This window comes from Solanum verrucosum, unplaced genomic scaffold, assembly GCF_900185275.1.
Source record: "Solanum verrucosum unplaced genomic scaffold, falcon-dt-bn FXZP01000290.1, whole genome shotgun sequence".
Classification (NCBI taxonomy): Eukaryota; Viridiplantae; Streptophyta; class Magnoliopsida; order Solanales; family Solanaceae; genus Solanum; species Solanum verrucosum.
Genome location: NW_026019929.1, coordinates 714965 through 737090, shown reverse-complemented (window position 1 = coordinate 737090; position 22126 = coordinate 714965). Strand labels below are relative to the sequence as shown.

General features: G+C 34.4%; 2 protein-coding genes across 2 annotated transcripts; one reads left to right on the top strand and one right to left on the bottom strand.

Moving 5' to 3' along the window:
- The first annotated feature begins 1290 nt into the window (after positions 1 to 1290).
- On the top strand, positions 1291 to 3147 carry LOC125827935 (putative pentatricopeptide repeat-containing protein At3g23330). The gene has a single exon (XM_049507272.1). It carries the CDS (start codon positions 1291 to 1293, stop codon positions 3145 to 3147), a length of 1857 nt encoding a protein of 618 aa, XP_049363229.1.
- Positions 3148 to 4778: 1631 nt separating this feature from the next.
- Positions 4779 to 6919, bottom strand: LOC125827793 (L-ascorbate oxidase homolog). Its single transcript, XM_049507133.1, has 2 exons — positions 5550 to 6919; positions 4779 to 5438 (listed from the first exon to the last, which is right to left on the bottom strand). Exons 1-2 carry the CDS (start codon positions 6917 to 6919, stop codon positions 5138 to 5140), a joined length of 1671 nt encoding a protein of 556 aa, XP_049363090.1. The 3' UTR covers positions 4779 to 5137.
- Positions 6920 to 22126: the final 15207 nt, after the last annotated feature.

Below are 22126 nucleotides of genomic sequence, written 5' to 3'. Positions count from 1 at the left end.
ATAATTTATTAGTTAATATTTATTAAAAGATAAAAAAGCTAAAAAGAAAAGTTTTTTCTCTTTTCAAACCGAAAACCATGTTGGTATTCTTCTCCAAATATCAACCTCCCTTGCCCAATCGCCTCGCTGCTACTTTTTCCTCCGTCTAGATTTGAGTTACCAATTCGATACTTTCACAATTCATATGTGAGGTGCTAATTCCAAATTCTTCAACTTGCAAGGAATTTGTGATTTGACAAAGGCATTGAATGAGAGTTTGAGACAGATTTTGTGGAAACTTATTCACTTGTTTATTTACTTGTGAAGTTGACTCTAATTTTACATGTTGATACGATAACTGTGAAGATCGAGGGCATTTCCATTCACAAAGAACATAAAACTGAAGTGTGGAATAACATTGATCATCAATCTTTAAGTAATTATTGAATGTGTTACATAGAGCGTAATGTATTCGTAAATGTAAATAATGATGTCATCATTGATCGTTTTCAAATTATGAAAACTCATCGAGGTCAATTTTAATTGAATGATGAATATTTTATGACATTAGTAATATTATTGAAAGTTTTAACTTTGTGATCTTAGTCGAATGCGGGGTGTGAATTTGTAGTATGCATAATACATAAATTGTGATCTTATTATTGTTCATATTTTGTTGTTTGACTTGTCATATAGACTGAAAAGACGAATAATTCAATTCGAAGCCTAAATTGATTTAATCGATAAATTTACTTGACACCCAGTGATTTTAAATCCTGGATTCGCCTCTGTTCTCAAGCGATGGTAATAGTACATTTTGCATAACCAAGAAATCCTTTGATCTTTGTCACAATGTACATTTTCAACTTCCTTCATAAATTGATTGTTTTTAAAAAAAAAATGTAATTTAGTGCGAATTTGTTTTAAATTATTTTATTTAATAGGGCTAATAAGGCTTGGTTCTAAGTAAAATAGAATTTTTACTTAATTTATAAAAAAAATCATTCTAAATTTACTGTTTTACGGACAAATTTCCTAATATGGTATATAGAAAACAAAATAGAGATGAATTGATCAATAAGAATTGGAGTGGAATGTTACCTTCAAGGCCGGTCAAGGACATCGGGGATCGGAAACAAAAAAAAAAAACAGAGATGGATTGTAGTTTAGATTGCAATAGAATATTACAACTCTTTTTCAAATGTTCAATAAAATGAGTGTTCAAATTTTGATTCATTCAGAGAAGAAAGGTGGAGTTTGTTGGAGAAAATTGTGAATGAAGACACAATCTCCAGAGCTGCTACAATTACAATGATATGGAAGAAATACGCAGGGTTTGCATTTCTTTACCCTCATCATCTTCTAAAATCTTCTACACTTTCAGTTTTAAGTAATGCTATAAATCCAGTTCCCATAAAGCTTCAACATTATTCTTCTTCGCCTTTGCTTCCAGTCAATGTCCAAGTCATTCATGCCAAGAAAATCAAAGACGGGTCTGCTCGCGACTTACCTATCAGTAACTACGTTTTAAATCTTTACACAAAAAGTAACCATTTAGCCTCTGCACAGAAGCTGTTTGATGAAATTACTCAAAAAGATGTTCGAACGTGGACGATACTCATATCGGGTTTTTCTCAATTTGGGTTTAACGGAAATGCATTATCGTTGTTCATTAAGATGCGAAAAGAGGGTATTGTTATTCCTAATGAGTTCACTTTATCTAGTGTTTTCAAGTGTTGTTATAGTGTTAGTAACGGGCTTAGATTAGGAAAGTCCATACATGGCTGGATTGTCGTTACTGCTGCAGTTGATTTGGATGTTGCTTTGGAGAATGCTATACTTGATCTTTATGTTAAATGTGAGTCTTTGGATTATGCTAAACGCTTCTTTGAACAGATGAGTGATAAAAACGTCGTATCTTGGAATATAATGCTGGCAGGATATCTCGGTACAGATGATATGGAGACAAGTGTCAAACTTTTTAAAATAATGCCTGAAAAAGATGTTTCCAGTTGGAATACAATCATTGATGGACTTTTGCAACATGGGTTTCATAGGGATGCCCTTAAGCTCCTACGTCAAATGACCTTAGATGGGACTTCTTTTAACAATGTTACGTTTTCTATATCATCAGTGTTGATGTCTTCGCTTAGAAATCTTGAATTAGGAAGGCAAATCCATGGTAAAGTGATGAGGTTGTCAATGTACAAAGACACGCTTGTAAGGGCCTCGTTAATTTTTATGTACAGCAAATGTGGTCAGATGGAGAAGGCTTCTAGGATTTTCCAAGAATTCCATCAAGGTATTGTTGAAGTACAACATTCACATTCTGTTCCGTGGAGTACAATTATATCAGGTTATATTCACAATAGCATGCTGAAAGATGCTTTACAAGTCTTTAGCTCCATGGTACGTGATCAATTGGAAGTTGATGTGTTTACACTGTCAAGCATTCTTAGTGCTTCTGCAAGTAGTGGGCTTTTGGAACTTGGCTGGCAGATTCATGGCTATGTCCAAAAGCTTGGACACATATGTGACATATTTTTTATTTCAGCAATTATTGACATGTATGCCAAATGTGGAAAGTTAGATTCTGCTCTGTTGTTTTTTGAGCAAACCCAAACTCGGAATATTGTGGTATGGACAACTATGATAAACAGTTATGCTATACATGGAAAAGGATCTGATGCTGTTCAGCTATTTGAGCTTATGCTGAATCAGAGGATTGCACCAAATGAAGTAAGTTTCATTAGTGTCTTAACTGCGTGTGGTCATGCAGGTTTGGTGAAAGAAGGATGCAAGTATTTTAGGTTGATGAAACAAGTTTATGGCATCAAGCCTGGTGTTGAACATTTCTCTTGTATGGTTGATCTTTTTGGCCGAGCAGGTTGTTTAGATGAGGCTTATGATTTCATTCATGAGAAGGGCATCTCTAACATGTCTGAAGTTTGGAAGGTACTCTTATCTTCTTGCTTGGTGCACAAAAATGTAAAGATGGCAAGACATGTTTCTGAGAAATTGCTACAACTTCTGCCAAGTGAACACAGTCCTTACATTCTGTTGTCAAATACTTGTTCAGAGCATGAAAATTGGGATGAAGCATCAAAATTAAGGGGTTTGATGCAGGAAAGGAAAGTTATAAAACATCCGGGTCAATCATGGACTTAGTTAATGAATGAAACCAAGAATTTCACATGGTTGTTATGAGGAAAAAATCAGCAACTAAGTTAGAGATTTATCGAAACAACCTTCCGTGCAACTGAAGACACGCACCTCTGAGAGCGAGATAAGTTTGGGAATGTGAGATGCAGAAGAGGAAGAGAAGAGCAGGCACATATGGATACAGCTTCGGATCACCAGATGTATCATTTGCAGATCCTGTTATGACTTTGATCATGTTACTATTTATTTTTTTGAGTGACTAAGAACAGCAATTGATCAGTTATGACTTTGTGGAATATGTAGTCACAGTTGCCTCAGATTGTCGGACTAACTTCAACTGACATAGCAGAATCTAATTAGAGGTGATTACATATCCAGTGAAATCCCACAAGTGGGGTCTGGAGAGGGTAGAATGTACGCAGACCTTACCACTACCTTGTGGATTATGTTTGAAATAGTATGAAGATCATGTGACTTTATGCTTTCTGTTTAAAATGTTGTGCCTTTAAGTCCCAGTAGTCGTATTTGTGGAACCTTTATATCCACTAGAGTAACTTCTCTTTGGGGACAGTTTGTAACAGGGTGTCTTTTACTATTCTTAGTTTTCAACAGTAAAACATTCTCATGTCCATTTACATTAGCACCAATGATATCCAGAAACCATATTGATGAATGTCTTCTTTTCCAGGTAGCAACTCTCAGCTTTCTCCACCTCATTGGAAATTCAATGTTCTAAATACATACATGTGTATAGCTTTTCACGAACTATAATTTATAGATGATGTTATTGTGTCTTTTCACTACCAGGCGAAGCTGTTAAAAGAGGATGCCCATGAAGATTTAAATTGAACATGAAGGGTTAGATATTCACAATAATGTGCAGTAAGTCATTTCTACGAAATCGGTACTTCAATTTCTAATTTCTATTGAGAAATCTCTTATTCTCCTGTATGAAGATGTTAATATATTTGGGACTAGCATTTTATTTGATGTCTACATTCACAACTCATGTAAAATTAACCCAAGAGTTGAGCTTTACTTGTACAAGACTCTGTATTTGCCACCCTAATTGGATTGTATCACTTTTATATGACGCTCAAAGAACTTCTCAACTTGAGTTTAAAGCGCAAAAATATGGTATAAGCCTCATTTTTGTAACTCATAGGAAATAACCATGTAAATTTGCTAAAGTCATCAATGAAAGAAACATAATAACAAATTTTTTTGCTAGACAATTGTTGAGAAGGATCCCATACATAAGTGTGGATCAATTCAAGAGGATAAGGAATGCTAGAACCAGTGGCGGAGCCACATGTAATTAAGGGGTGTAGCTAGAATATAAATATTTTTGTTATGTATATATATTACACATTGACACTCCTTGACTTCTACACAATTTTATTTCTTTATATTTTGGTACCCCTTAGGCGAAATTCTGGCTCCACCACTGGCTAGAACTGAAAATAAAAAATGGCTACTTATGACTCTTCCCATATGAATTGGATTATTGGAGTTCATATTGCATTATGTTTATCTGTGTATTCAACAATGAATAAAGATATATCATTATGGAATACTCCTAATTATTAAAAGTAAACAGTTAAAAAGCTGAAACCAAAGTAGAAAGAAGATAAAGGTAGAAAAAATAAATAGTACCAAGGAGGATAAGAAACATTCATTGTCCACTTATTTAAAAGTGATTGATCAATGCAATAAGTTACAAATAAAAAACAACTTCTTGCCTATGCTATTCAAAACAAAAAAGAAGGAATTTATATTCCCCTTGGACAGAAGACCAACCAATTTTCTCTTCAGTTGTTTCAACTCTTCGATCCCTTTCACATATAAATATCCTTCTCGTAATTTTTTGTCTTTTCTTTGAGTAAGCTAAAATCCTCACTCTAACTCAAAATATTAACCCTAAATGAAAGATTCTTTCCCATAAAACATCAGAGTTAGGAGAAAAAAGTTATTATGAAATCATAATTACGAATATTTACACAGAATAAGGTTTTGGAAGAGGCATATCCTTGATGATTCCACACAAGACATCATTGTCTGGCATGTTATATTCATCTTTCAAATCTCTTTTTGGAGAAAGGGCGCTAAAGTAAAGTTGTTGCCCCAAGTATTGTCTTTCCACTGAGTTGGATCTCAGGTTCCAAAGACCAGCATTATCAAGAGTGGTCATTATGGCTGCCCATGAGTTGGGATAAACTTGGATGGTATTCCTGGATACTGCATCAAGCAAATTGTAGTTCTTCCTCTTCTCTGGGGTCCATTTTCCAGGTTCAATCCTGCATGCACAAGGTAATTTAATTATATTACTGTTGTAATACCCATGATTTCAACTTAACATGTTCAATTTTTAATATTCCAGCATAATACTCATAATTAGAGGTACTCACGCAACAGTGAAGAAGGAGTATCCGGCCAAGTGAAAAGATTGTACACTCTTTTCATGGTTCTCAAAGATGATCTCCACAAAGTTACGGTAAGTGACTTTAACTACATTGGGTGCGAGTGTGATCTTCTCTTCTGCTTTCCCAACTGGAGGTTCATATTCATCCTTCATAAGGTCATATTTGAAGATCTTATCTTCAACACCATAGTATTCAGCCAACTTAATTGGGGTTGTAGGGTTCACATGTGAGACACCATTGATGGCATATCGGAGCTTTCCGTCCACTGTCCCGGCTGTATTCACAAGTTTGATGGTGCGTGTAATGTTGATTTGGCCGTAGTGGTATGATCCTTGTGGATTAGGTCTAGCTGCACTTGCCGTTAAATTCCAACGGAAAGAGCGAAATTGGTTGAGTGACCAAGCCCAACCAATTGGGGCTTTTGGCAACTCTGGTGAGGCAGGGCCATTGCCATTAGTGTAACGGATTATGGATGTAGCAGTGTGGGGTTCCTTGGTGAATCGCGTAGAGGCCACAAGGAGGTAATCCTTGGGATCTTTATCAGCAGTCACTAAGACAGAGACGCATTGTCCCAAGTGAATATCTAGTGAATCATACATGTTTTGCACAACGTGAGATCCTTCCATTTCCACCAATTTCATGGTATGCCCTTGGATTCTAACATTGATGGAATCCTTCATACCAGCATTACAAAACCTATACCTATATGTCTTTCCAGGGGTCATAGAGAACATTGGCTCATCTTTTCCATCGCCTTTTCCACCTTTTCCATTGATGATTATTCCATCAGGCCTTCCCATCGAGCGCCCACTGTCCAAAAACTTTCTCAATTGAGTATGACTTTTGGTGTACCAATCACTCACCAAGACAAAGAACTCATCGGCAGGGTTAATATCAAAGGGGATGGGAATCAATGCACGACTATGGACACTTATTCCACCATATCCACCAGCTGCTCGATGCAAAGCTGTGGTGGGGTAGTAAAAAAAGCTTCCAATTTGATCCTTGACCTGGAAATGGTATGTGAAATTGCTCCCTGGAGGAATGGGACAATTGGTGCCAAGGGTGCCTTCTTGCCAAGAGTTTTTCCTTTGTTGGATGCCATTCCATGTGAAAAGGAATGGCTCATCCAACTGGTTGAAGACATTGATAACAATGTTATTATTGGATGTGCCATTGATTATAGGTCCTGGAAATTTATCATTGATCAAAATAACTTGCTGAGGAACACCAAGAGGAGAGATGGTACCATAAGTCACTTTCCATTCAAAGGTCAAAATAGGATCTCCTCCTTTCACTAGTGATGTTGAAAGACACAACACTATCAACACGAGACCAAATCTCAACTTTTCCATCTTATCTTTTCCTTTTTTCTATTTTTTTTTTCTCAGTTTAATTTTAATAGAAACAATAAAATGAGTTTCTATTGATAAAAAAGACAATCAAAGAAATGATTGTGCATTATGTTGAGAGTGACTAACTTAACTTTTTTATTTATTAAGTGGTATGTGAGGTTGTATGGTGATGTAAGATTAGTGATTGATTGTTGGCCAAACAAAAATATCCGTAAAAGTTTCAACACTCATCCGCATGCATCGTTTGCTCAATGGTTTTTGCAATTGTTTGTTATTACATATAATAATAAAAAATTGTGAAGTTCCACTTATTTTTAAAGAAAAAAAAAACACCATATGTTATGAATATATTGAAGTGCGCATTCTTTTCTTAGACAAATAAAAAGAAAAGTTATAGTTCATTCTTTTCTGAATGATTGATGCATCATTCATTAGAACTCTTCTTAATATTCAAATTTTGGCACATAATTTCAATTTGTTATTTAAATTGGATTCAAATGGCGAGATAATATTTTTTTACCTTTAAATATGTATCTGTCTATTTTAATATCCTACAAGGATACATTAGAAAAAATAAAGTACCTAATTTCTTTTAAAATAGTCACTCTACATCTATCCATCTATATCTATATTTATCTATATTATATTAAAATCATAACGGTCCTTGAAAAGGTTAATTAAACTTTTTGCTATTCATTAAAAGCTTCTACAAAATCTTCACAACTATAACTTACATGAAACCAGCTCAATCTAACAATTCACAATTTAAACAACTCATAGCTCAATGAAAACACTGAGACGATTTTAGATCAACAATACACAGGATAAAGCCATCAATCACAATTCCCTCACAAAAGCAATCACAAGCTCACCATGATAAAGATATGCAATACAATGAAATGTAATGCCAAATATAGTGATGCATGCATGGCCTAGTGATACACATCCACTGTCTCTCAGTCTGGGACACATGAGAGACTTATCAATATATGCATCTGTACCGACGTGCGACATAAAGCTCGATAATAGAATTTGTCGTGGTGTGCAACATCCTTGGTTAATAGAATTTGTTGTGGTGTGCGATTCATCCCTCGATAATAGAATCCAGCGTGGTGTGCGACACGTCCCTCGATAATAAAATTTGTCATGACGTGTGACACATCCCTTGAATCATAATATCCGTCGCGGCACGCGATACATCCCTCAAAATGGTACATTCTCTTTAATTCCTTATTTTTCCTCAATTCACATAATACTTGCCACAACTATGTCTAAGAACCAATGCAAATGACATGTTCACACAAATAATGTGGAGAGGACCATTTTCATAACAATGCACAATTCCCAACAACTCAAATCATGATACAATATCAACAATAAATTAATAAACCTTTCAAATTACTGCCAACACATCACACATCAAAAGATATACCTTGGTTATATTTTAAATTATTTTTCTCGAACGTATCCTAATTTTTGGCCTAATTCTTCTTCTGATGATCGATTCAACCTCTGATCAAAAGGATATACCTTGGTTATATTTCATCTCTTCAAAAAATTTAGTAATGAACATATAAAATTATGGAATGAATCTTTTTTTAAAGTAAAAGTTTTACTACTGAAAACTTCCAAAAATACAACGTTTCAACAACATTCCTAAACCAAATTCACAAACTAATCTAACATGACTTGGAGCAACTATAGATAGAGGTAAACCAGAAATTTTATGAAAGTTTTCTAAAATGACCTACCGGGTCATTACAATTTTAAACCCCACTGACCATTAACCAAACTTATGTGGCACTAATAATGTTGAGTTGGAAAAATACGTGATAGCACAATTTGACAACAAGTAAATAAGATATTTTACATTAAAAATATTTAAATAATAATAATAATAATCATTTTAAAAAATAATAATAAAGAAAACCTATCTTCCTCAACCATCCCCACCCCACCCCAATTTCTGACCCTCTCTCCTTCGTCCCCAACCCTCGCTCTTCTCTTTTTCTTCATCTTCTTCTTGGAAATTCTCCCACCACACCCACCCTCCTCCTCCTCCTCCTCCTCCTCCTCCTCATTCTCTTCTTCATCCACTTCCTCCTCAATCCACACTTTAATCAACCGCTAACCCTAACTACTTCGATCTGCCCCTTTCCTAACCCTTTTAAATTTTAGTTTTTTAGTCTAAAAGTATTGAGATTATTATTCATGTTATTAGGATTAAAAAAAGAGGTCTAAGTATGGATTAACATGAATGATGATGGTAGATATTGAAAAATTTAAAACTCCATTGATAAGTTAGAGAAAGCTTGAAAAATAACAACTGGGTCTGTGAATTTGTGAAATTAATTCAAAATTGTGATTGGGGTTAGTTGAATTTGTGTTGTTGAACTTGTATTTGAATTTTCAAGTCAAATGGGGAATTTTTTTATCGATTTGACATGAATTTAGTGTTCAATTTGTGAGTAAATATGAAGAACATGCTTATCTGGAAATTTTTAGAAATTACAAAAGTGGCTTAATTGAATTTTTTTTTATTTTTTACGTGTCATTAAAAAGGACGTGGAATTTCATGTGTAATCAATTGTACTTCACGCACACTAGTCAGATGAAAAAAAGGTTTAAAATGTTGTGTTCTAATGAGTTTAAGGATTTAGTTGACAAATTGATAAGTATGAAGGTCCAACTTACAAACGAAGTCAAGTACAGGAGTCTCCCAGGCCATTTCGCTTTTTTCTTTATTACAAAAATAAGGATATATATACTTGGACACCAAGTATATTGTATGTACATCTACTTTACAACACGAGAGAAGGCCCAAAATAGTCTCATCTTTGAGTTAAGACTCAAAGTCATCCTTGTGTTTTCACATGGAGCACTAATAGTCCCTCATGTTTGCAATATTGGTGCACTTTTGGCCCTCCCCTAAGCTTTTCTTATTTTTTAACATTAATTTTGATCATAATTTTATGTAAGGAATGGCCCATAGTCTTTTCATATATTTAGTAAAAATAATTACTCTATGTGAGAGAAGGTGAGAAGAAGAGCATTTTGTTCTATTCAGTATAAATATTACTGCAACTAAACTAAGAACATTTTAACATATGACATTGCAAGAAAAGAAAAATGTATACTATTGCACGTGAAATCGTCGTGATGAACCTCTCGACTTTACCTGCAATACGATTTCTACTAAACAAAACAAGGTATTTTTCTTCTCACAATCTCTCACATGGAGTGATTATTTCAACTAAATATATAAAATAACGATTAAACATTCCATACATAAATTATGAATAAAATCAATGTAAAAAAATAGGCAAAATTTTGAAGGAGGACCAAAAGTGCACCCATATTGCAAACATGAGGGACTATTAATGCTCCATGTGAAAATTCAAGGATGACTTTGAGTCTAAACCCAAAGATGAAGGACTATTTTGGGCCTTTTCTCTTACAACACAAAGTATATTGCGTGAACATCCATATTACAACACAAAGTATATTATGTATACATGCATATTACAACAGAAAAAATATTTATATGGATATCCATTTTATAACATTTACATATTTTAAAAATAGATGAAAATTATAATAAGTCACCATAGTTCATAGTATCTAAAAAGAGTTTGCCAAAAATACTGCAGTGCGAGGAAAAACTAATTTCTCCATTTGACTCTCCAAATAATACATTTGACTATTCACATGAAACAACAACTAATTCGAAATCTCTTTTGAAGCTACGCAATGCACTTCATGATTTTCCAAAAAATAATGAAGATGAATTAGTTATAGGGTGAAAATCGTTTACACTCCCCAAGTTTTGGTTTAAAAATCAACCTTTCCCCCCTCAATTTTGAGAAATAATCATTCTCCTCCCTCTATTATATGGAAAATCTATTTTACCCTAATTATTTTTTATCCTCCATCTATATAACATCTTTTATTATTATATATATAATGTTTATTTTTAATCTTTGTCTTTATAGATTTTTATTTAAGTTCAATAGCATTATAATTTAAAAGTTTGTTGCGAAACCTAATGTTATTTTTTATGATTGTTATTTTAATATTACATACATTAAGTTTCACTTGTCTCTAAGACACAATACATTAACGTGGTCTTTAATTTTCCTCAATTGATATCTATGTCCTCTAACTTATGTGCGCACATGTAGGCATTTAATTTTCTATTTAGTTGAACAAGTAGACACTCACACACCCGTCTTACACATAGCATAATGTATGTCTTATATAGAATAATACATTCAGTTTGAGTGTGTCACAATTCCAAAAATTAAAGTCATGATGTCACACACCCTGAGAACCCAAAAATTGTGTGTAAGTCGAAATAAATAACACATACGAGACTTCTAAAGGGAAGTCAAGAAACGATAAGAAACAATAAAGAAGTTTCCAAAATTTGATCGCATAAGTATAAAGAGCATCTAATATATTTCTAGATTCTATAATACATCATAAGTTTCAAAAGTAAATTAAATATTGTAAATGATAGATGGAGACCAATGACAATCTGAAAAGAAGGATTTCACCACAACTTTGAATTAAAAGAAATCACTAAATCTAATCAGCCGCTGCGAAAATCAATCTAACTAAGATCTGCATCAAAAGGATAAAAGAAGTAGGGGTGAGGACAATCCACATGTACTCAGTAGGTTATACCGATTGAGTATAATCAACTAATCAGACTTAAAATATAAACTATGAAATGCTTTCACCTGCACGCTGAAATTTTTTATTCTGACATTGGTGTTGCCAATTTATATAATAACGGTGTGAATAAAGTAAACACAAAAGGGGTATAGATTATACTCAAATCAACATATAAACAAGTTACATAATACAAAAAAGTTGATCAATGTGATGTAATGAGATGATAAAATGATGGAATGATGTGGTGGAACCAAGGTCGTCGCATAACCTGTCGTGTACACTTTGTAGAGCTTTAGCTTCTAGACAAGGACCCATGGGGACTAGCAGTCCATATGCCAATCTCATTCTCAATATCTCATCAACTTGCCACCTAATTTGTGTCAAGAATATAAGTAAGGCGTCATATTTTCTTTCGACAAAAGATAGTATTTCTCCACTTTCTCATATTTCCATGAACAGTGATATGTTGAATGATGATGAACGCATCACAATACATACAACACAAAGGTATTAACAATTCATCAAGGATTTTAAATAACATAAAGTTCTCAAACTAAACAAGTTATGAAACATGACCTCAAATGATTGGGATATTAGAGGAAACCATTTGAAGTTAGTCTTATTACTTAGACATGTATTTTTTTTCATTTTAAAATGTTTCAAAGATCAACTCAAGCCCTTAACTCGAGCATCTCTATGTCCAATATAATGATAAGCCACACAACCTCTCACCCGGGAAATTATTCAAATGTAACAGGTTTTTAGCAACAATTAAAGGTATCATACAACCCTACCACATAGGCTAAGCATCACAAATAGGCATCACAAGAACTAAATAAGAAGGTCAACACTTACCAACCTCTAAAACTCATACTACAGTTCATTTCATAGTTGACTTCCTAAGAAATATCACTTACTCTTGTTATTAGAAGAGGGATAGACAAACCTACCTTGAAGATTGAAACTTTTCTTGAACAACTCTATCAAAGCCTCCACACACACTGTCACATTCCAAAGTATACTCTAACTGTAACATAGTGTATAGACCCCCGAAAGGCCCTATACAAGCCACTTAGCATACATCATATAAGATAATAGAAATACATATTTTGAAAGAAGCAATGTTATATCATAAAAGAGTTTGATAAAGCAGAAGTCTAACATAGTCTCATACAAACTCAGAATTGTGCAAACTCGGTGGCGTTAGAAAGATAATTCCAAAATATTTCCTACGGTATCTGAAAGCACACCTAACTCATCATGAGCTAGGAGTTATGGTCCTTTAAAGTTGACCAAAAACCCAAACTTAACATAACTTAAAAAAATTTCCAGATTTTTCATTCTTTCCAAAAACAACTCTTTCTAATTCTAGCTCTTTATTCTAGTTCTTTCAAAAAGTGAGGTGTTACAATATCTCCCCCTTGGGAACATTCGTCCTCGAATGAGGTTACTCTTAATAGGCTAAGGGTGTAACATCTAACATACAACTCAAACACCCAACAAGCAATGCAAAAACAACATGCCAACTTATAAATAAATACCAAGAAAAGGATTAGTACCTTAATTTGGAACTTCTCTGGATTCGAAGAGATGTGGATATCTCTTCTTCATATCTTCCTAAACTTCCAAGTAGCTTCCTCAATAAACTGGTTCCTTCAAAGAACTTTGACTGATGCTACCTCTTTTGTTCTCAACTTGTGAACTTGGCGATCTAGAATCTGAAGTGGAATCTCCTCATAAGATACGCTAACCTTGATTCCAATATCTTCAGTTGGTATGATCAATGAAGGATCGCCCATACTTTTTTCCAACATGGAGATGTGGAATACCGGATGGACTGCTGCTAACTCTTGTGGTAGCTCTAACTCATATGCTACATTGTCAATCCTCTTGGATATTCTGTAAGGACCAATATACTGAGGACTAAGCTTTCTCTTCTTACCAAATCTCATAACACCCTCCATGGGTGAAGCTTTCAAGTATACCCAATCGTCTACTTCAAACTCTAACTCCCTTTCTCCTAACATCAGTGTATGATTTCTGACGACTCTGCGCTATTTTCAACCTCTCTTAAATCACTTTCACTTTCTGCATAGCTTTATCAACTAAATCTAGTCCTATCAACCCTACTTCACTAACTTCAAACCATCCAATAGGAGATCTTCATCTTCTCCCATAAAGAGCCTCATATGGAGGCATTTGGATACTAGCATGGTAACTATTGTTGTAAGCAAGTTCAATGAAAGGTAGGTGATCATCCCAATTACCCTTGAAATCAATCACACAATCTAAAACAACTCTAAACGCATCACAATATACAACAAAGCCTTGTGTATACTGGGGCAGTAGTCAACCTCTTTTTCAATTCCTGAAAGTTTTTCTCACAAGCTTCAGACCATTGAAACTTCACTATTTTCTGAGTCAACTTGGTCAAATGAGATGAAATAGATAAAAATACCTCGACAAACCTTCTATAATATCCAGCCAACCCCAAGAAACTCCTAATATTAGTTGGAGATATGGGTCTAGGCTAATTCTGCACTGCCTTTATCTTCTGAGTATCAACTTTAATTCCCTCTCCAGACACCATGTGGTCTAAGAATGCCACAGACTCAAGCCAAAACTCACACTTAAAGAACTTGGCATACAACTCTCTATCTTTTAAAGTCTGGAGAACTATTCTTAGATGGCTAGCATGATCTTCCTCATTTCTCAAATAGATTAGTATGTCATCAATGAACACGATAACAAACATATCTAAATAAGGCTTGAATACTCTATTCATAAAGTCCATGAATGTTGCAGGTGCATTGGTTAAACCAAACGACATGACCAGAAACTCATAGTGACCATAACGGGTTCTGAAGGATGTCTTTGGAATATCACATTCCCTTACTTTTAACTGATGGTAGCCAGATCTGAGGTCTATCTTAGAGAAACAAGTAGCACCCAGAAGCTGATCGAAAAGATCATAAATTCTCGAAAGAGGATACTTATTCTTGATGGTAACCTTGTTCAATTGGCGGTAATTTATAGACATCCTAAGGGAACCATCTTTCTTTCTCGCAAATAGGACTGGAGCGCCCCAAGGTGAGATACTTGGTCGAATAAAACCTTTCTCTGAAAGATCTTTCAACTGCTTTTTAAGCTCTTTCAACTCTGTTGGTGCCATTCTATATGGAGGAATAGAGATAGGATGAGTATCTAGAAGAACATTTATACCAAAGTCTATCTCTCTCTCAGGAGGGACTCCGGGAAGATCATCTGGGAAAACTTCTGGAAACTCTTTTACTACTGAAACTGACTGAATATGAGGTATATCAACACTAGAGTCATTAACTCGGACTAAGTGATAGACACACCCTTTGGAAACTAACTTTCTCGCCTTAAGGTACGGAATAAAACGATCCTTAGGCACTGCTGAACTGCTTTTCAACTCTATAACTGGTTCAATGGAAAATGGAACTTGACTACTCGAGTTCTACAATCTATTGATGCATAACAGGCATGAAGTCAATCCATACCTAGAATGACATCAAAATCTACCATGTCTAACTCAACTAAATGAGCCATGGTACTCTTATAATTGACAGAAATGGAACAATCACGATAGACTCTTTCTGCTAAAATAGATTCACCATCAGGTGTAGAAACACTGAAGGGCTCAAGATGTTGCTCAGAAAGAACATCAAAATGGAAGACTTGGATCATACCAGTGACAACATCTGGTGAATCCTTTTGCTCTCGGCGACTAGAGATAGCATAAAGACAGTTTCCTTCTCCATCTGCCTTTGAAGTAGCTCATCTAGATGCAACTCTATCTGGTGGAGCAACTGAAGAAGACTGGGCTCTATTACCCCCCCCCCATTACCATTACTATGTCTGCTCTTATGACACTATCTCATAAAATGACCGTTCTGGCCACACTTGAAGCAACTGGTGGAGCCGTCACGACACACCCCTGAGTGGCTCCTACCACACTTAGCACATGCAGGAGTCTTAGTACCCCATTGTGCCTTACTACCTTGCGAATGTGTAGGTCTAGCTCTGAAGTTCTGAGAATTTTGACTATTGTACTCACATTTGTTCCTTGGTGCAGGTGCACTAGCATATGATGGAGCAGGTCCTTTCTACTTAAGTTGGAAAGAAGACCGGTTCACATTACTCTTTTGCTGCCCGAATTCATTCCCTGATGTCTTAGCCCTCTTATTCTCGAACTCTTCTCTATCCTTCGGCTGGTCCTTCTCAACTTGTTGCACATGGATCATCAGCCTTGCTATGCCCATGTAACCTATTAGCATGGCTGCCTTGCTTTCCTTACTTGACAGACGAGTCAACCCAACTACGAATATAACTCATCATGCTTCTCATGTCAGCAACCATCTCTTTGTTTTGTCTTAGCTCACGAGGGAAGAAACGCCTCATGAAAGCACTCTCGACCATAGGCCAGCTCAAAATTGGTAACGCATAAGCACGAGTTAGAAAGAGACTTTTATAGATATACACTCTATTGCACGAAGTGAGTATGAAAGAAGTGAAGGAATTCCTAAATGTTGCAGCCTCTTAATTATAGATATAGCGCGCTTCACACCAGTTACTAGGACTCTACAAACACGACTTCATAGACTCTCTAGGACTCTTGAACTCTGTGCTCTGATACCAAGTTTGTCACGCCCCCAGTCTACACCCTGGATGTGGCCGGTACTCGAGAACCATTGCTGGCCCCAAGCGAACCCTTTGCCTGGCTTACTCCGCGAAAGACTATACTCAAGATAAATACTTTTAAAACAAGTAAACTAAACTTCTCAAATATAACTTAGAATGTAATAAATAACATTCATTGCCAAAGTGGCAACTCAAGTCTCAACTTAACTAAAAAGGGAGGTAAAGACTTATGAACTAACATCACTAACTTTGTCTATGAAGCCTCTAAACTACTGAGATGGACGTCGGGACAAGACCCACGACATCCTAATGAACTAAAATACTGAAAGCAATAAAAAGGATCCACCGGAAAGCTAGGAGGCTCACCAACTGACTCTAAGTGCTCAACTGGATCAACGAGGCACTGGATGTTGATCCTGATTACCTGCGTCTGCATTATAATAAGATTCAGGCCAACTGATATCAGTACATTGAATGTACGAGTATACGAGTTGGAATGCTGAACATAACTTAAGCTTGAAAAGGATCTGAAAGAAACACTTACCTTGGCTTTACTTAACTCCTGAATAACTTAACTCACTATAAAGCAATAAACATATGCAATACATAGAAAGTTTGTAAAACAGTGGAAAACAACTTAGTTCTTAAAGAAAATGCAATAACAAACTCAACTTTACTCATATAATAAAGTAATATAGTTTCTTTGGGAGTTTCTCTAACCAACAACCACCACTCTGAGCCTAAGTGGTGATACAACGTCTTGCCCACGCTGCAAGAACTGTCCTATACTTTGCTGTCATATAGAACGCCTTAACTAAGTGAATCCACTAGTCTATGCTAAAAGCATCTTAAGGAGTCATCTAAAAAGTATGATCCTTTACTACCCATGATGGCTACATGGTTTATGGAGACGTGAGTTATCTGAACTCAAACTCATCCCCATATCGGTGCTCAATACTATTCCCAAAATATACTTAGCTCATTTGTTTGTAAAAAAAAATCTTTCTTTGGTTTGAGATAATTACTCAATAACTTAACTCAAAAGCTCTCTTGGAAATCTTAGTTTCCTTTCTTGCTCAAATGTGAAAATATTTTAACTCTTGGGAATACTTAGTTCCCGAATAATCTTTGAAGAATGAACTTTTCTCTTACTCTTTACTGAAAACAAGCTCAAAGGCTCTTTTGAAAATCTCAGTTTCCTTTTTTGTTTTAATGTGAAAACATTTACTCTTTGGAAATACATAGTCCCGATATACTCTTTCGAAGAAATGCACTTCAAGCATTACTCTTTACTCAACTCAAAACTCAAGTCTTAAAACAAAGTTAAAACATTTGTAAAAGACTTTTGGAAAACTTTATGAACTTCTCTTAACTTGACTCTTGACTTCTCTTGACTTGACTCTTAACTTCTTTTGACTTGACTCTTAACTTTCCTTGGATTGAATTATGGATTCAAGGATTGTGATAGGAAAGATCTCATGATGTTTAGGAATAAATTTAGATAGCTAAACATGACAAATGATCAAGAAATCATTGCCTGTAAACTAGTCTGCAACACGGAGGTCTATTCAAATTTTGGTCGAGAAAATACTTTTTGAGGCAAAACGGTCCGTGACCACTCTGTGATGCGAAAGGGTTTTCCCAAATCTGGGGAGCAGGTCCGCAATGCGGAGCCAATGCCCAGATTTGCCCGACTAATTTTCTTTTTCATTTTCTAGCCCCAATTCGCCCAAACTCGATTCTTTTTAGCTACATATAACCAACAAATGTACCTTAGAACCTAACTCCAACCAACTCGATAATTTGACGTAATGATCTCAGAAACTTCTCAATCTTAGCCCAACTCAAGAACAACATCAAATTCAAGAATACATATCAAGAACATCAACTTTCAAACTCTTTAGGATGAATTCACGTTGAAATAAACATGATTGGCGCGTGGGTGAACGAACCCAATGCTATGAAAGACTCACATACCTCGTAGGGATCACCCCTTGACGAAATTCACGAGCCTAGCTTCAAGAACGACGAACCTTGCTCTTTCTCCTCTTTTCTCCTCTTGCATTCTTTCTCCAAAAATCCTAGCGTAAATTTCTAATTGTCTAAGTTGAACCAATTCAGTTTAGACCCCAATTTAACTTCTAAAAATGAATTAACTTAATTGGATGGTGAAAAGACCATAATGCCCTTCTAAAATCCGGATTGGACTTTCCTTATTTGAACAACCCAAGTTCAAATGGGCATATCTCACTCATATGAACTCGGAATCGCGCAAACTTGGCGGTGTTGGAAAGATAATTCCAAAATCTTTCCTACGGTATCTGGAAGCACACCTAACTCATCTTGAGCTAGGAGTTATGGTCATTTGAAGTTGACCAAAAACCCAAACTTAACATAACTTAGGAAATTTTCCAGATTTTTCATTCTTTCCAAAAACAACTCTTTCTAATTCTAGCTCTGTCTAGTTCTTTCAAAAAGCGAGGTGTTACATATATAATAGTTCATAAGCTTCATCATGTATTCATATCATATGAATTCAACTCAAGATCATGTAATACTTCAATTCATGCATTAAAAGATAGAAAACAATCAATTGAATCATAATTGTAAAGAACCCATGATTGAATAAAACCCTAACTTTGAATTGAGAATCTAACTTGTAAAATTGGAAGATCTTTGAGGAACCCTATGGAGGAAAGGAATCCATAGGTGAATACTAAGATACCTTAGTGATCAAGGCACAATAGCTATGGTGAATTGAAAATCTTGAAGTGAAACCCTAACTTCTTCTTCCTTAGTTTTAGAGAGAACTTTGGGGATAAACTTGGAGGAAAATTTATGATTTAGGAGAATGATTTAGGAGAATGATTTAGAATGGGTAGTTTTAGAACTTAAATCACTTAAATAGGGCTTAAAATAGGGGTTAAAACGACATAGCTCTGGTGTTAAAGTACATAGGGAAACGACCAAAATAACATTGACTTAAAAGCTGACGGGTAACTTATATGGATCCTTAAACGGTCCGTATAAGTTACCACTGGCCATTTAGGGAGCCATACAGGTGACCCCAATTCCTGGATGCCTTAAACAGTCGGGCCACTTCCCTAAACGGGTCATGGACCTTTTTCACGAGCCATTTAGGTTTCCTCGAAGGGTACATGGTCAGCTTTAGGCCTATCGACCTGCCCGTTAACCCACTTTACCCTTTTCAAAGTTCGAGGTGTTACACACACGATCATCGAAATGATCCCCAACTATAAATAGTGGAAAGAGTTCATCAAAAAGAGTCCAATGATACCTATATTGATAGGACTAGAAATCGGGGGTAAAATATTCTAAAAGTCTCTTAAAAATTGGGAATGGTAAAATTATAATTTTATTTGAAAAACATGTTCTACAAGTAAAAAGGAATTTGTGGTTGAGAAAAACACATTAAAATTGAGCAAGAATCAAGTTTCAAATCAAGAAATTACCAATTTTTTCAACTTGGGGAAAAATAAAATACTGTTAGAAATGAGAAATTTTGGAAAAAGTTGTTTCAAAATCAGTTTACCCACAATACAAGGACCTTAAATTCTGAAAATCAATGAAAATCTATTTAAATCAACAATTTTTGATTTCTCTACTTTGAAATATAAAATCTCCACTTTGTGGATAGAAATCATGAAATATGAAAGAGATAATATTGGGAAAAGACTAAAATAGGGTTAGAGATACGTACCTAATGATTATGACAGAAAAACGCATCAAAAATTGCCTCAAACCGACGTTTCTAGCTCACACAATATCAAAATACGATACACATTCGAATTGATATTTAACTCCGCGATTTCACACAAAAGCCCATTTTTCGTCGCTAAAAGTCTATTTTCCATCACTAAAAAGTGTGCACCAACAACCTTTAAAATAGTTTTTTGACCATCGAAACTCATTCGGAACCCTATAAACATGAAACAATAGTGCAAATTTATCATAAAACATATTTCAGAATCAATGGAATCGTCAGATTTCAAAAGAAAAGTTTTTTATGATAGAAATACCCCTTCCGAACTCATTTAGGCCAAAAAATCAACTTTTAACCTAAAATATCTAAATCACAACCTAAGGTCTCGAGACCCTAACCGACCACCCTACTAGATCAAACTCGACATTTCAGACTCAATGAAACTAATAGAACCCCATGCAACACTCGAATCACAAAATTGTGACTAAAATAAACTATTTCAATATAACTCAACTCAAAAGGCTTAAATCCACCAAAATCTCACCCGATCACATTGAGGACCACACTAACCATTTCTAGAACACATAATAAGCATGAAACGCCAAGGGGAAGGGAAATATGTCATTTCACACATCAAAGAAATTTCTCAAAAAATTGGGCATTATATAGTGTATCTCATATGAATTGTCATGTAGAACATGTGTGTCTATTTGTTCAAATTTATAAAAGTTTAAGTGTCTACTTGTGCACAACCAAAGTTGGAGGGCATAAATGACAACTGAAACCAAGTTAAAAGGAAACATTTATGTAACTATGCATATCTCTTATTCTGTATTATCTATGTAGATAAGCAAATTTTGATTTCCATTAATGAACAAATATTTTCTAAATTATTAAAAAATTATTTACAATATAAATAATATTATAAAACATGAGCAATATAAAACAAGTAATATAAACAAGAGATGTGGAGATTATAATGTAAAAATTATCTTATTCAATGTCTTCAAGACTCAAGTGATCTTACAAAGGTGAATGATAGCCATATTTTATAGGTTGATAAATCACTCCAAAAGTTACTGTATTAAATGCCCAAATTAATAGATATATTATTATCCAAATGATTCATAGAACCTAGGAAATATGTATGCATGAATGTAAGTATTAAGTAAATGGGCAATCCACTAATTCAGTGGATTTATTAAAAAAAGAGAAAAGTCATAAAGTGACACTTGAACTTGTCCCGAATTTTCAAAAAAACACCTTAACTATGCGAGCGTCCTATTACCCCACTAAACAATCTTTAATTGATATTTTTACATCATTTTTTGTCTACCTTACATAGAGAATGTGTGCACTCTCTCATAGAGAGTCAGCAAACTAAAATAACTAATATAATTTTATTTTTCCAAGTATTTTATTATAAAATATATTTTCTTATTATTTTAGCTTTTTTTCCTTATTATTTTTTCTCTTTTTTTCTTCAAAAATTCATTGTCATCTCCATTGAACCTTTTCACTTTCAATGTCACCATTTTTACCACAACTTCACCTTCCATTTTTTACTACTATTAGTTTTACTCTCTTTAATTTTAAAACTTAATCTAAATATTTTCTTACATTTCGAACAATTTGATAAAACCATTAGATTTCAAGATGATAAGGAGGTATCATATAGTTTTTTTATTCGATTTCAACCAAGTTATTTCAATTTTTAGGGAATTTATTGATTCTTTTAAAATTATCATTTCTAAAGTTATATGAAAAGGAGTAATTGACGATACCATCAAAATTTTAAATTTTCTTAAAACAATAATTAGTTTTGTTATCAATAATTCAATAAAATATTTTTTTTATAAAAAATGTTATCAAATATATCTTTCATTTTTATTAATTCCTTTTTATGCATCAAAATATGTTTATAAGGTTATTACATTATAGATTTCGTTAAATTAAGTCACATTATTTTTTTTAATTTTGTTCATTTATTTCATTATAGAACGACATCAAATTGTATACTCAATCAATATTTTTACCTTTTCTTAGACCAAATTTATATTATTTTAATAATAAAAATGTTTTATAGATTAAAAAAATAAAAACATTAATATGATTTTATTAAAAGAAGTAGAAAAAACAAA